The sequence below is a fragment of the Bipolaris victoriae genome (genome assembly GCF_000527765.1).
Source record: "Bipolaris victoriae FI3 unplaced genomic scaffold scaffold_169, whole genome shotgun sequence".
NCBI lineage: Eukaryota > Fungi > Ascomycota > Dothideomycetes > Pleosporales > Pleosporaceae > Bipolaris > Bipolaris victoriae.
In genome coordinates this window covers 31,442-46,293 of record NW_014575223.1, presented here as the reverse complement: position 1 = coordinate 46,293, position 14,852 = coordinate 31,442, and the positions used below count along the sequence as shown (strand labels likewise).

Genomic DNA, 14,852 nt, shown 5'->3' with positions numbered 1-14,852 from the left:
GGGGGAGACCCGCACTCGAAGGGATGCCATCTACATCGAGAACCAGAGGGTGAAAGGTTAAGGGAAAGTTTGGAAGCTGCCCTGCACCACCTGCGATACAAGGGCTACATTCGGTCGGTGTGGGGTGGATGCCATAAGCATCAACCAAGACGACCACAACAAGAAAGGCACTCAGATTGAGCTCATGCGGCATATCTATGGCAATGCTACGACCGTGAACATTTGGCTAGGAGAAGCATGCTGATGGCAGCGAGGTCAGGGTCGTCATGACTATTCTTCCCAGGCTCTTGGACCAAGGCAAGCCTTTCAAAAGGAGCAAATTGCCGCGCTACTAATCACAATGGAAACTGAAACAGCCCCATCCACAAATCCATACTAGCGGCCTTCTTTAACCGTCAGTATACTGGAAGCGCGTATGGTATCGTTCAAGAGCTGGTCTGCGCTAAAGACGCCGTGGTCCTCTGTGGAAATAGCACCGTGCCATTTCAGTGCCATCCTCAAATTTCCATCAGTCTGTGAACCAAGTAGTAGGGAAAGCGTGTCACTGGGCCGAACGTTGCGCGGGACATCACTCTCCGAACCTTCCCGAGCCCCTATATTACTCAGATCAATGCTTGGAAGAAATTCCGCCATGCACGTAAAACAGGGAGAAGTAAAAAGATAAAAAGATTTTTTTAAAAAAATTTGCATATCAAAAAAAACATACGACAGCGGGGATTCGCTAGTGGTCACCCACCTAACTACTAATCCGCCGGTAAACTGCTTATATATGCCAGATCGGACGGGATGGCTAGCTCTCAGTTTCCAATGGTCGTATGTGCCAGGAAAACTAGGATTAGAATACTAAATCCGTATTTTTGGGATTAGGGTTAGGGCTAGGGTTAGGCTTAGGGTAAGGAACTCTGGTTAGGGTTAACGTGATGCTATCGATATGGGGCCTGGCACTCCTTTCGCACGCAGTATAGAGAGCTAAACACTCAGCGGTATCAACGTATATCTTCGTGAATTGACATGTCACGTTGTGAGTGCAGAGTTTGTATCTCGCAATTACATACAAAGAGTAACGGCTAAATTCGTACGACGTTCGCTATCAAAACACTACTACATGCAACATTCTCACACACGACTTCTCTTCACCTCATACATTGAAATACATGCATCCGTTTGCGCGTCTTTTAAACCAAAAACCACAGACACGGAAAACAACAATGGACACGTTTCATGCAATTTCCCTTGATTTCGTACTCATTCCTCATTGTACTTGGTAGATAAAAACAACATCAACAACAGACGTCTAGTCAGTTCCATTTACCGCAGCAGGCAAGGTAGGTGTGGTTGCGCCAGAGTTGGGCTTGCTCTTCGTCTTCAGGGTAAGTGGGAAGGTAAAGTCGTCGGCCTCTTCCTCTTCACTGTATACTTGTTAGCAACTGTCCGTCGATAGTCATTGTAATCATTCGTCACTCACGGAAGCTTCCACGCAATGTAGTCCTCGGTGCTCAGTCCCTCACGGCCTTCTTGCAGCGAAGCAAAATCACCAGGAGTCATCATACCTGAACGCTCACGGGGCGATCCAGGCTCGGATAGAGGCCGGGAAATCTTGACGTCTTGCGAGTTGAAGAAGTCGGGCTCCTCGTCGTCTTCGTACGCCGCAGGGTATGCTCGTCGGAGCGCCAGTTGTCGAGCCTTGACATACTCCAAGCCCATGCGCTTCCAGTCGAGTAGGTCACTGAGACGCTCTGTCCGATTCCGCTGGTTGATGCGCTGGCGCTTGCTCTTCTTTGTGAATTCAAACATGTAGTCGACGAGCTGGTTGACCGAGTCGTCAACGCCCTTCATTCTCCGATCTACAATGTAGATACCGTAGTCTTGAGCATTCTCAATCAGCTCCTCCATGTAGCAACCAAAACCAGACAGATTTGTTGTGATACTTGGAACACCCATGACAGTGCACTCGGCTGGAGTGTATCCCCATGGCTCGTAGTAAGATGAGAATACACCAAGATGGGTTCCACGGACAAAGTCGTCGTAGTCCATGGGCAGTACGGGGTTGGCCGAGTTCAAAAACTCAGGGTGGAAAACAACCTTGACGCGGTCCGAGGGGTGGTTGAAGAGCTGGCAGCGACGCAGTTGGTTGAGCACAGGATCTTCGGCATCGTTGACCATGTTGTGAGTGACAATAGGTGGCAGGTTATGGCGCTTCATGGCGAACAATCTTCGGCGGAGCAGAATCTTATCAGCAGGTGTGATCAAGTCCTTGTCTTCAGGGAGCTCCGAGCCTTCTGTCCAAGTCAGAGAGCGCTCAAACAGCTTCTTGGCCACGTTCTCGGCAATGTTGTTCACACTGTCGTGGAGCGCCTTGATGACTGCCTGTCCCTTGAGTGAGTCGACCGAAAGAGAGGTAGTCTGTGCAGGCAGAATGATAAAAGCAACGACCGTCATGTTGGAGTTCTCGCTCTTCATCTTGTGGTTCAGTCGTGCCAGTGATTCGATAAACATGTCCACACCCTTATTCCGGTACTCGTAGCGACCAGCTGTGAAGAAGTAGAGCGTGTTCTCAGGATCAAAGTCATTGTGACCGTAGAAATGTCCGCGCACAAAGTCGTTGATCTTGACCTTTGCCTGTTGGTGCAAGTTCTGGAACTCGTGCGTCGCAGAAAACTTCTTAACGTTGAGACCGTTGGGCAATACACCATCTGGTTTGCGCTTCAAGAGATGCTCGCTCTCATAGGCAGTGATGTGGGACACGGTTGTGAAGACATCGGCAGCGTGCGTGGCAGCCCGCTCAATGCAGTAACGATGGTAGATACCCCGCTTTCCTGCTTCGGCATCCACGTCAAAGTATTGCAGATTGTTGTAAAAGTCGACTGAGCCAGCGCAAAGGTAGCGACCGAGAAGTGTGGCGTGAGTTGTGAAAATGGTAGTCACGTCGATGCGGCGCTTCTTGCAAAGGGGCACTGCAACACCTGCCAGCCACTCGTGGAACTGGACAATGACAGCTCGCTGCTTCTCATGGTAGACATACTGAAAGAGCAGTTAGCAAATGTACCAAGACTGATTTCATGTTTGCTTCTTACCTCGCCCAAAAACCAGGCGATAAGATAGCCAAAGACAATGGCCTCATTGGTCTCGGAATCGCCAGGAGGCGAAGGAATGCCAGTAGAAGACCAGAGGTCGCCCTTCCACTCATCGAGCCACCTGTAGCCAGTGCCAGTGTCAAAGAGGAGCACGCGTGGGGCACCGTCAATCAGCCATCGTCCGTATAGCGTCTTGATGCCCCGCTCGTCCATGGACTTGATCGTGGCCAGCAGAGCAGGGTCTTTGGGAACAATGGGTTCTACTTCGACGGCGGCCTATGGACTTGTAAGCAGGAAGTATCGCAGTGAGCAAGCATAGTGCTTACCGAAGCCCTATTCCAGGGACCGAGCAGAGTGTAAGCAGCGCCATACTCTGCTGTGGTGACCTGGGCCTTTGACTTGAGGACCGAGTAGATGCCGCCGACTGGAGCTGGTTAGGGTTTTGCGTCATGGGACCAGGATGGAGGGGAGCTACCTCTGTTTGCGACTTCAGTCGCAACCTCGAACAGGACGTGGTTCTGCACGTCTCGCGCTCCCGAGGCCATTGTGAATGTGTGGTGGGGTCAGATGGAAGGAGGGAGAGACACAATGGCAGATTCAAGATACTGTTCGAGAGAAGAGATTGAGAAGGAGAGGTGAAACAGGGCTGATGGAGCTGGAGCTCGGTACTTGGTTAGACTGCTGCAGGATGCGGCGCTAGACGGGCGGTTGGGTTACTGAGCCGGGGGGTGGGGAGAGAATAGGCGATACGGGTCTGCAACAAGATGTGGTGGTGCAGCCGCAGAGAGCGAGAGAGAGAGAGAGAGCAATTGATGAGAGTGTGTGTGTTTTTGAGCAGAATTGACAGGAAAAAGTCGAGGTAATAGCGGTTGGCGTGGACCCAGCAGACATGCCCTGCAGCGGCGCCAAGGGCTGGAAGATGGTGGGCGGCTTATTGTTTTGAGAGCTTGAGCGTTGGGAGACCCCGACGTGGGGAGGGTTTAAGGTGGTTGGGATGTTCGGGTCAGAGCTCCCCAGCCGACTTGCCTCGCTAGGTGCGGGTGACGTCGTTGCTGGCCCTGCAGTCACCATGACGCTGCCCATATCATTTGCTGGCCGCGAGCAAACTAGAGTAACAATTTAGCCCACATGGTCCTGGCAAGACATGCACAGTACCCAATTCTCGCGACATGTGAGTAGAGTACATGTGCACCCATGTACAAACATGGACATGTACATACTGTGTACACACCCACCCACTCCCTACTAGCATGTTCCCTCCCCGCGGCTGGCGCCCAGCAGGGCAAGGCTGGAGCGTGGCCGGCCAGTGTGCGCGAGTCAACAACTCAACAGTTTGTCGAGGAAATGAGACGACGAGCGGACCATCGACCGATCCATCCCGTCCCGATTTGTGCCGCTCAATTCTGACGACTACTCAGTCTCTTCATCTTCTCTTGTCGCAACTGTTACATGGCGCATGTTGCTGTACACGTTTTGTGAAGTTAATATGCCGAGGCGGTACTGCGTCCGCCTGCTGCAGCGTCTCGTCATTAGGCCGGCGATTGCGGGGTTCCCGCGCGACGGGGGGTGAAGTTTCCAGCACGCCACCCTCTCCGCAGCCAGTCGAGTGGACCCAAACTTGGGCGGAGGCGGAGACATCGGAGACTTGGTCGGACACACACACATACATACACGTACTGTATAGTAAGCTCACAACACCATGCAACCATGACAACTGAATCTCTCATATACCCTCACCTCACACGCTCACCCGCCAGTGTCTCCAGCTAGTCGCATCTAGACCCATATCACTTCAAACATTATATATCAATTCAATACTTCCACTCTATCTAGCCTCACCTGCTCGGCCATACCAGGCATCCCTCTCACGCCCCCACCATGCCTCAACATCGGCGCCACCTGAAAAACAAGCCTTTGGGCTGACAACGTTGGGAAACAAACCGCAAGGAAGAGAAAGAAAAAAAATTATGCAGGGATATCAGGCTAAAATCGCGCTCACAAAGGAAAGAGGAAAGAGGAAAGAGAGAAAAAAAAAGGACGCCACGTGCCGTTTGGGAAGTGGTTCCGCCTGCAAACCACCCTTCTTTGCCCCCCTCCCTCCCCAAAAAAAACACCTTACTTGCCACTTCGATCAATCACCGGTGCAGCAACGGGCATCCCACCCAGCAAGCTGCCCTGCGCAAACTCATTGTTCAGGTTCAGGTTGACCATTGGGCCTCGGGCTTTGCTGCCATCCATGACTCCTCGACCGATCACGTCAGGGCCTTGAGAATAACCCGCTCGAGACAACAGGCCTCCACCCGTAAATGCTTTGCTGGCATCCTCCGGCGCTGCACCATGGTTGTTCTGCGTGTATGCAGCCAGGGGCTCGCCACGACCCTTGAGCGACCGTGTGCGCTCGTGGCCACCGGCACCATATGTTCCATGTACGCGTGATGTTCCCGGCCGGCCCGCTCGCCAATCTGTCGACGAAGGGACCTTGATTGCTTCTTCTATCGACGTTGCGCTCTCCACAAGTGGTCCGGCACCCGCTCCCGGATTGTACCCTTTGCCCTTGTTGAGATGCTGTGGTGGTGGACGGTACTGCGGCGTAAGATCAATCAACGGCTCTGGCATACCAGGTACCCGTTTCGAAGCACTTCTTTGCAGGTCGCTGGATGTCCGTCGATGGTGGTTACTGCGCGTTGAAGTACTACGTTTGACACTACTGTCGGCCTGACCCAGCCGACCCACGTTCAGCAGTGATGGACCCTCTGTAAACGCGGCCGCCTGCTGCTGCTCACGAGCCTGGGCTGCAGCCTGGCGCTCGCTATAGCCTCGGCCTAGAAGCCCATTAGAAGTAAATGCCTCTTCTTCCTTGCCGTCAAAGCTGCGTCGTCCAGACGTCTGTCGAGACGTGGGCTGTGAGGGATTGGGCTTGCCGATTGCACTCTTGATCAACGTTGCCGGGGGTGGTTGCTTTACCCGCAACGACTTCTTCCTCGTATGCATTGCTCTGCTATCAAGCTTCGACAAGGGCTTGTCATCTGGAAACTCGCCCGGCTTATGCACTTCAATTTCATCTAGCTTCTTGTTGAAACTGTCCATGTCCAATAACGACGAGAAAGCACCCAGCTGGTAATGTGATCCTACAGACTCACCCCTTGCATGCGCTGATGACGTCGCTGCTTCTTGGTTGCCAGACACATTGCGCATGGCCGGCGACTTCTTCTTCAACCCCTCGCCCTTTTGGTACTTGAGGTACCAGCTCCGCCACGACTGCAAAGCATGGTAGAACATGTTTGCCGTGTTGCGGTCATTGGTGCAGAAGAAGTGCACATACTGCGACTCATCGGCAAAAATGTTCGACTTTTGCATACTCTTGACCGCATAGCATATCTTCTTGGGTGGCTTGACCCTTGCCAGCTTCTGCTGCGTCACTGTGTAGATGTCGTAGTCTGTAAGCGTGCAAATGTTCTCCAGATCCTTTTCCTTGGTTTTTTCGTTCTTCGCCATGACTAGCTGGCCGTCGGGACGCAGGGTAAGGAGCCGCTTGCTCCACTTGCCGGGTCTCGAAGAGTATTGGATAAAGCACGACATGCCTTCGGGCCTTGCCTCGGGCACTTTGTATGCGAGTAAGTCATCCTGGTTGATTCCGTCCACGTCCGAGTCGATAATGGTTAGCTCATTTTGGTTGTCGTGATCCCACGAGTTCATAACATCTCGTACATATTCGTAATTGCGAAGCGGGCGCGTGATGCTGACTTTGGTGAAATATTCAGAAATAACTGCTGTGCGAACGTCAATTGGGTCTGTGAGGACAGTTGACGCAGACTTGATCAGATCCAGAGGTGTTGTGGTCGGTGTGACTGGTAGTTGAATGCGCTTCTTGTTGCACACAACCGTAACACGCTGCCCCAATTGTTAGTCACTTCATCCCGCCCAAGAGGCAACCAACATACCCTGTCACCAGCATTCACGGCTGAAGTTGGCGCATCAATACCCAGGACCGCACCTCCTCCACCGGGCTTGATCGTCTCTTCCTCGTGGCTGAGGCTGAGGCTGAGTTGTGGTGCAGCCGACAATTGCGCTGGAGCATCCAGGCCTAGAGCCTCGTCCTTTCTCCTTTTGAACATGCCAAACCCAACTTCTTGCTGTCGCGGGGGCGAAATGGCATTGGGTGAGGCCGGTGGCTTTTGGGACCGCTCTTCAAGCCTTGCTAGTGCCGCTTGATGTTGATGCTCGTCCTTGTTTTGCGAAGTCTTTCGCGGCTCGGCTTTCTGTAGTCGTCTCCCACGCTCCTGCTCTGCCTTTTGTTCGATTCTTTGCCGACGCAGCGCTTCCGCTTCTTCAAACTCTCGCTGTTGCTGTTGCTGCTTCTGTAGCCGCGCCGCTTCCTCTGCTTCTTGACGTAACTTGTCGGCCCTGTTCAACTCGGCCTGTTGTGCCTGCCTCATTGCCCGTGCCTCTGCATCATGTCTTTCCTTCATCTGCCGCTGGCGCTGCTTCTCCTTTTCGAGAATTTCTCTCGCACTATCATCGCCGCTGAGGGACTGGTCTCTTGGTGCACCGTAGACAAGGGGCGACGTTTGGGTACGAGGTTTAGCCGTACGAGGGCGGCGCTGGGTGGTATTGGCCGCATACGATGTCTGCTGTGGGGAACTGTCGGCATCAGTCGAGGAAGCATACGGCGGCGACTGCGGGCAAAAGGGCGGTGGAGGGTCAAACGTGGTGTTGGAGCGGGGAGGAGGTTGCGGACTGGTCGCGTGCGAAGTTGGTGGTCGGCGGTGGTAGCGGCTCTTGCTCCTGCTGAGTGGCGCATCGTTCTGAGGCTGGGCGTCTGGTACTGCAGGCATAGTAGGCATTGTCGACATGCCCTGCGAAGGCTGGTCATGCTGCGAAAACTGGCCTGGTGGCGCGGGATGCTGTTCCTGGGCGCGCCTTACGCTTCTATAGCGAGACATCTTTTGCGTCGACGCTGCTGCTGCGGTTGCGGCAGCAGACGAGGACATTGCTTCAGTGGCCATGGCGGTGTAGGGGAGAATGCTGTGCGACTGGAAACCTCGTGCCTGGGCGAAGAGAGGTAGAGAACATAGAAAGCACCGTCACGGCCATAGAGGACGCCCAGCGAGTGAGGGGAAAGAGGAGATGTGAACAGGGTGAAGAAGCAAGTACAAGTGGCAGCATGCGGAATACGGCTAAGGCGGCGTTTAATTCTTTGACATTAAAGTACCTGAATCCAATCACCAGGTCAAGGCAGGTAGCCGAAACATTCTCTCCACCCCCCGTTCTATCTTGGTAGTCCTCCTGAGAGGGCGGGAACGGTCAGTGGCTGGACTGAAACCTGGCAGGCCGGCCGTACGCAGGCGCGTGCGCTAGACGACTCGTCCACCTGACCAGCGCGGGGCGGTCAGTGCAGGCGGTGCCAGCCACACGTCCGCCTGAAACGCGACGCCTGGCCGCCATGCCTTAGCCACAGCACGCTATTCGACTACGTACGTAGTCATGGCGTGTGCATGAATGCCCCCCTCCCCAAAGCAGATCGCGGCATGCAACAAGATCCTGCAGATCGCAATGTTGTGCATGCATCCACCCAGGGCACACGACACTACCTACTACGCCTGTCCCTTGGCTACAGTGACAGTGACATGAACCCTATGCATACATGTCTACTTACTCTAGTCTGCGTATGTGATATCAACCCCTGCCTATGCAAAGTACTAGTAGTATGTCACCATAACAGCCTATATTGCCTAAATGAGAAATCACTTGTGTAATATCCCAGCGGAGAATTACCAAACTGCAATATTACCACGCACACACACATACACAAACCCTGGCCCTGTGCGCCCTGCAATCCCCCCTTCTCCAAAACAAAGCGGCACTCGATATTAAAAGCACAAGTCGTCGGTGGTGTTTTAGTAGCCACGAGAGACCAGTCTCGCGCAACCAAGCGCTCTATTTTTCTTTCTTGCTTTGCTTTGTTTCTTTATGTACACACACATGGCCAACAAAGGAAACTCCATCCTTTCACCAGGGGTATTTTCGTCCGACCCTCATTGGTTCTGCCCGGTGTCGCCATAATTCGTACTGATGTTGCACCCGTGTTCCACCAACCCTAAAACGACAAAAATAGAACAAAAGTAAAAACACACAACAAGAAAAAAGGTTCCTTGGTATCTTACAAAGATGATGTTTGAGAAGGTAAAAAAAAGAAGAACCTGGACAGCTATCCAGAAGAGAGAATCGAAGTGAGCGAGGGAAAAAGGTAAATAAGAAGACGGGCAGGCGAGATGCAGTACATGGATGCAGAGTGCGATGCTGGCGTGTCCAAACGAACAGAAACTAGCGCCACAAGTCAGCCCTCGAGGCTCGCTTCTCGCGACCAACGTGGGTCATCCAGCTTGCGCGCGGGCTGGGTTCTCGGCCACCGAGCGAGTTGGAGTAGCCGTGTCCAAAGCCTCCGCTAGGTGCCATATGGCCGGCGCTCCTCGGTCGCCCATCGTTGTCGGCAGGTATGGCCAGGAACCCACCGAACCCGTTTGGTACTACAATGCTCTTGCGGGCATCTCCGCCCCACTGGGGTCCAAGACCCTTGTGTGCCGAGTAGCTGCTTAGTGGCCGGCCCACAGACATGGATGCACGTCGTTGCTGGCCTTCGGGAGGCATGATGGAGGTAAAGATCCAATCAAGCTCATCGAGACCCTTGGAGTAGACCTCCAAGGGCTGGTTGAACATGGGCGGCGGTGCCTCGCTGAACGGACGTATTGGTGGCGCAAGAGTAAGGATTTCTGGGAAATCGGGATCACGAACCCACAGCTGTCGCAAAGCCGGAAGCGAGTTGGACATTAGCGACTTGGCTAGATACTGGTAATACGACGCAGCGGGAGGGTAGACCTGGTTGGCGGCGCTGGATACGACCTCAAAGTTGAGCTTGTGCAGTGTGTACGAGTTCATGGGCGGGATAGGGTCCAAGGGAAGGGATGCCGAGACCGTGGCCGTGTACTCTAATGTCCGAAGGTTGGCCGCTGCCTGCAAAACAATGTGAAGAGATGCTACTGGGAAGCCAGCACAGTCCTTGAGTACAAGCGTTCGGAGTCTGGCACTGCACATGGGGTTGTGGAGAAACTGGGCCAAGCCGTGTGCAGTCACTGTGTGGCACTTTTCTAGCCTCAGGATCTCCAAGGCAGGGAAGTTTGGAATTCCAGGGGCATCGTGGAAAGTGGAGTCGTTCAGCCATGGAGCGCCGATAATGGTAAGTTCCTTGAGTCGGGGAAGCATGCCGAAGACCTGTCGCAAGATGCTGGGCTCAATGTGTATCGTATTGAGCTCAACGGTGATGAGCTCTTGCCAGTAGCCCTGGAGGAGCGACTCGAGCGCCTGTTCGCCACCCTCGGTGTACTTCATTCTCCTAATGTGTGGGCATCGTCCCTGCAGCTCCTGTCGCAGCAGCTGGCAAGACTGGTCACCACTGTAGAAGCCATCTGGGAGGTCAATGTACTCGAGGTTGGGGCAGCCCGACACAGTTCGCGCAAGGTCGGCTTTGCAAGCCTCGCGCGTCATGTAGGGGAGCTTGATGAAGCGTACACGTTGGCCGAGGTATTGGTTGCCGCGGACACTCTGGCCGAGCTGCTGGAGTCGCTCGGTGGGGGCGTCGATTTCATCTCCGTTACGCGACTTGCGCCTGCGCTGGTCGGCGTAGATTTCCTCGAGCTCGCAGTAGTGGACGGCATCAATGCGGATGCTGTTGTAACTAGGGAGGCCGGTCAGCCGCAATGTGCATGCAGACAGAGCAGAATGGCAAAACTTACAGTAAACCGGCGGCTACACCATACCATTGTCGCTTTGTCAAGGCGCAGTGGGCCAGGTCTCGCATGTCGCAGCTCATGCAGCCATCGTTGCCACTGTCCTCGCTGCCGTCGAGGGTCTCGTCAGTGGAATGGGGGCAGACTTGCTCAAAGATGCGACGCAAGACGTGGTCGGGCAGGCGGACAAATTGATCGGGCCCATGGTATTCGGGGATGGCGGGGGCGTAGAGGTCGTTGCGAGGACGGGATTCGTTCTTCTTTGGGGTTTTGTGACGCCTGAATCGCTTGAAGAAGCCCATGATGCCGCGAGAGGAACTGGAGAAGAATGTCAGGAGGACAGCAGCATGGAGGAGAGCAACGGGTCAAGGCAGATTTGGGGGGTGGACGTGGTTCTTTGTCCGTTGTTTCAAAAAGTGGGTAGGTGAATACTAACTCGCGTCCGTTTGGTGCAGCTTGCGGGGAAGACAGGAAGCCGCGTTGCCGAGAGGCCATGGTTACTTAGTAAAGCAGGCGGTCCCGATTTACTACACGGGCCTTCCTCGTGTGGGTAGTGGTAGATGCTCAGGCGCCAATGCAAAGTCCCCGATGCCACAAGCGGAGTGCATAAATTGCAGAGGATCTCTTGATGGGCAGAAGGGGGGGGCGCGCGCGGCGTTTAAGGGGTTCACAGCAGCTGCACCACGGGCACTGGGAGAGGTTGCGCACACCACGTCGAGCGGGCGCTGCTGACAGGGCTAGTGCTTGTCGGCCGTGTCAGCAAAAGCTTGAGGGGACGCTGATCGTCGTGAGCGCGCCTCCAAACTCAACTGCCAGCCTGCCAGCCTGCCAGCCTGGCGGCGTGTGAAATTGGCTGCCACCTGCGCCGAAACAGCAGCGAGGGCGGGCGAGCACGAGGGTTGAGGCTGATCACGTGCTGACGTGGCCGTCGCCGTCGCCGCGGGAGTGGGAGAGAGGCCACACATGCACACACATACACACACGGCCAGGGGGGGCGGCGGGATGATGTGCTGGCCCCTTGTCCCCTTGTCCCCTTGGCCCCTAGCCGCCTCTCGCCCACCCCAAGTACAGGACAGCTCTGCTGGTCCACTGGTCCACTGGTCCAACATGGCTTCTCGAGATAACACGCCAGCGGGCTGCCCCGTCCAAGCCATGGCCGGACCCTGTTGTTCGGGTAGGCGTGGGCGTGGGCGTGTGTGTGTATGCATGTACACAGTACCCTACCCAGTCTCTAGCTCTCACCATGGCGCCGTGTCCATTGCACTCAAACGCGACGACATCCATACACGCTACTATGTACACTGTACATACATGTCGTATGTATACACACGCACAGCACGGGCACGCGCCGGTTCCCCTTGGCTGCACGCGTGGGACCGGTAATGAGCGTCGACGTCGCTGCAGATATCCCGCCATGCTCCTATGTATATATGGATGCATGCAGCCATGCAGCCATGAACTATGTATATACCCTACACACTTTCGTGTACATGCTCTCCCAGGGCCCGAGACGACACTCTCGAGCCCATTGCTGCCAATTGCGACGTCGGAACACCGCCAGCACCCGTCCAGGGACCATATAGGCACACAGCAACACGCGAGATAGCCGTGCAACCCGCAAAAAACAAAACAGCATCAGGGAAAAAAAAGCCCATATCCCCCAATGCTCTCCCAGTGACACGTCCGACACTAAACTCGAGCTCCCGCCAAGATCTCGACGTTGTGCCCTTAGCTCTGCTATCCACGTCAAGAAATCTTCCGGCATCATTGCACGGAGCCTCAGGTCGTCCGTCCCCATCACAGAGCACCTGGTTTCATCTCACCGGGTCACCTCTACCCTCGCTCCATCATTCACCTCGAGGCTCTGCTCTGTTCTCCCCTTCACTTGCAGTGAGCAGCAGTCACCTGTCCCCGCCTCACCTCATCCGTATTCACCTCCCCGCTGACGTACCCGCTGCGAGCGACTTCCACCCACGCCGCCTCTTACCTCCGACTTCCTTCGCTGCAACACCTCAATTGCCCAATCCACCCTCGCCGCAGTCTCGACCGACCTCTGGACCACCCTAGAGGCATCCGTACTGACAGTGCAACCCTCGCAGACAAATACAGACAGCTATGGCCTCCCAGCCGACCCCGAGCCCCCAGGCGGCCAATCTCGACCGCTACGTCGTCATTCACGTAGCTACCACATGTGACGAGCACGGCGTCTACGTGACAAAGGATTCAGCAGAGGTCATTGAGCTCGGCTGGATTCTCCTCGATGCAAAGTCGTGCGAAGAGGTGGGCTTGCCCATCCCAATCCCGCACCCCAATTGCTGATCCAATCCCAGCTACACCGCGAGTCCGTCCTCGTCAAGCCCGTCAACACACCCATCACAGCCTTGTGCAGTACGTTGTCTTGCTCCTTCTCCCCTACCTATTGCCTACTTGCCTCCCTCACTCCCCACCCACCCCCTTCTTCACCCCGACGAGCTTCGGCTAACCCTGCATCCTTGCTTGCACAGCGAGCTTGACAACCCTCACCTGGGACCAGGTCCGCAACGCTGGCTCCTTCCGTGATGCCATCGAGCGCTTCAACAACTTCCACGCCGAACACATTGCCCCCAAGAATCTCGAGTTTGCGTTCGTTACCCTTGACTCATGGGACCTCCGCGTACAGCTGCCGCGCGAGGCTAGGGACAAGGCCGTTGTTCTTCCCCCATACCTCCAGCACTCCCGTACATTCGACCTACGCACTGAGTACCAGCGCTGGCAGGCACACCACCCCGAGTCGTTGCCGTTTGGCTCCAGCGCCTTGACCAACATTTGTGCGGCTCTCGAAGTGGAGCCTGTCCAATCGTCGGCTCCCATCAAACACAACCTGCCCTTTCACTTGCAAGCCCTCGCCCCCGCCTCGCCGCGGCGGGCAATGGAGGAGGCCGTCACACTTGCACGAGTTCTCCGTGGCCTGATCCGCAAGTCGCAGCCACCTCAAGACCACCCCGACGTACTTACCAAACCCATGGATGCCAGGGCTGACGTGCGCGCCTTTTTGTCCGAACGCAGCAAGGTTCTTCATATGAGCGGTCTTCCCCATGACACTACTCAGTCAGAGCTTGAGAGCTGGTTCACTCAGTTTGGCGGTCGTCCCATTGCTTTCTGGACCCTCCGTACCCCAGACCAGCACAAGCCCACTGGCACCGGCTTCGCCATCTTCTCTTCTCACGAGGAGGTATGTATTGTATTAATCATGCTCGACGTCTAACATGCTAACTTTAATTCTTCTTTCCTAGGCTGCTGAGAGTCTTTGCATGAACGGCCGCGCTCTCAACGAAAAGGCCATTGAAGTCTCGCCTTCGTCCACTCGCGTTCTCGACCGTGCCTCCGATATCATCACACCATTTCCTCCTAGCAAGAACCGTCCTCGCCCTGGTGACTGGAACTGCCCCTCTTGTGGCTTCTCCAACTTCCAGCGCCGTACCGCCTGTTTCCGATGTTCGTTCCCTGCCATGCAACAGGGCCCGCCTGGCGGTGATCCCATGGCCTACGGCGGTTACGGATATGGAGGTCACCCAGGTATGATGGGTCCTCCTCAGCATCACATGGGCCACGGCCACGGTCACGGAATGGGTGGTGGACACATGCGTGGAGGTACTGGTGTCGTTCCCTTCCGTGCTGGAGACTGGAAGTGCGGTGAGAATGGCTGTGGATACCACAACTTTGCAAAGAACACTGCCTGCCTCCGCTGTGGAGCTAGCCGTGCCGGCGCTGCTGTCGTTGCCGATTCTGCGTTCCCGTCGCCAATGGACACGCCCTCTGGTTTTGGCATGGGTCCTCCTTCTATGGGCGCTGGTCCCGGTGCCGGTCCCTATGGCCCTGCTGGTTACGGTGGTGGTGGCTTCCCAGCTCAACAGTATGGTGGCCCCCCTAGCTCGTATGCTCTGCCCTCTGGTATGGGTGCGGCTAGCCCTTACCCTCCTATGGGCGGCCAGTATGTGCCCAACGGTGGCATGCA

General features: G+C 55.2%; 5 protein-coding genes across 5 annotated transcripts; all 5 read right to left on the bottom strand.

Annotated features, from left to right (window-relative positions):
* Window positions 1-1,294: 1,294 nt before the first annotated feature.
* COCVIDRAFT_31600 (glycosyltransferase family 3 protein) lies at window positions 1,295-3,619 on the bottom strand (the record flags this gene model as incomplete). Its single annotated transcript, XM_014695271.1, has 5 exons — window positions 1,295-1,409; window positions 1,466-3,021; window positions 3,075-3,350; window positions 3,401-3,498; window positions 3,550-3,619. The coding sequence occupies 5 exons, from the start codon at window positions 3,617-3,619 to the stop codon at window positions 1,295-1,297; spliced, it is 2,115 nt and encodes a 704-aa protein (XP_014550757.1).
* Window positions 3,620-3,787: 168 nt separating this feature from the next.
* COCVIDRAFT_114711 (hypothetical protein) lies at window positions 3,788-3,997 on the bottom strand (the record flags this gene model as incomplete). The annotated part of the gene is made up of 1 exon (XM_014695270.1): window positions 3,788-3,997. A coding segment is annotated over one exon (210 nt), but the record flags the coding sequence as incomplete, so codon positions are not given.
* A 1,192-nt stretch (window positions 3,998-5,189) lies between these two features.
* Window positions 5,190-8,017, bottom strand: COCVIDRAFT_42826 (hypothetical protein; the record flags this gene model as incomplete). Its single annotated transcript, XM_014695269.1, has 2 exons — window positions 5,190-6,965; window positions 7,016-8,017. 2 exons carry the CDS (start codon window positions 8,015-8,017, stop codon window positions 5,190-5,192), a joined length of 2,778 nt encoding a protein of 925 aa, XP_014550755.1.
* Window positions 8,018-9,398: 1,381 nt separating this feature from the next.
* COCVIDRAFT_31598 (hypothetical protein) lies at window positions 9,399-11,160 on the bottom strand (the record flags this gene model as incomplete). The annotated part of the gene is made up of 2 exons (XM_014695268.1): window positions 9,399-10,806; window positions 10,865-11,160. The coding sequence occupies 2 exons, from the start codon at window positions 11,158-11,160 to the stop codon at window positions 9,399-9,401; spliced, it is 1,704 nt and encodes a 567-aa protein (XP_014550754.1).
* A 435-nt stretch (window positions 11,161-11,595) lies between these two features.
* COCVIDRAFT_114690 (hypothetical protein) lies at window positions 11,596-11,967 on the bottom strand (the record flags this gene model as incomplete). Its single annotated transcript, XM_014695267.1, has 1 exon — window positions 11,596-11,967. The coding sequence occupies one exon, from the start codon at window positions 11,965-11,967 to the stop codon at window positions 11,596-11,598; it is 372 nt and encodes a 123-aa protein (XP_014550753.1).
* Between the last annotated feature and the right edge of the window lie 2,885 nt (window positions 11,968-14,852).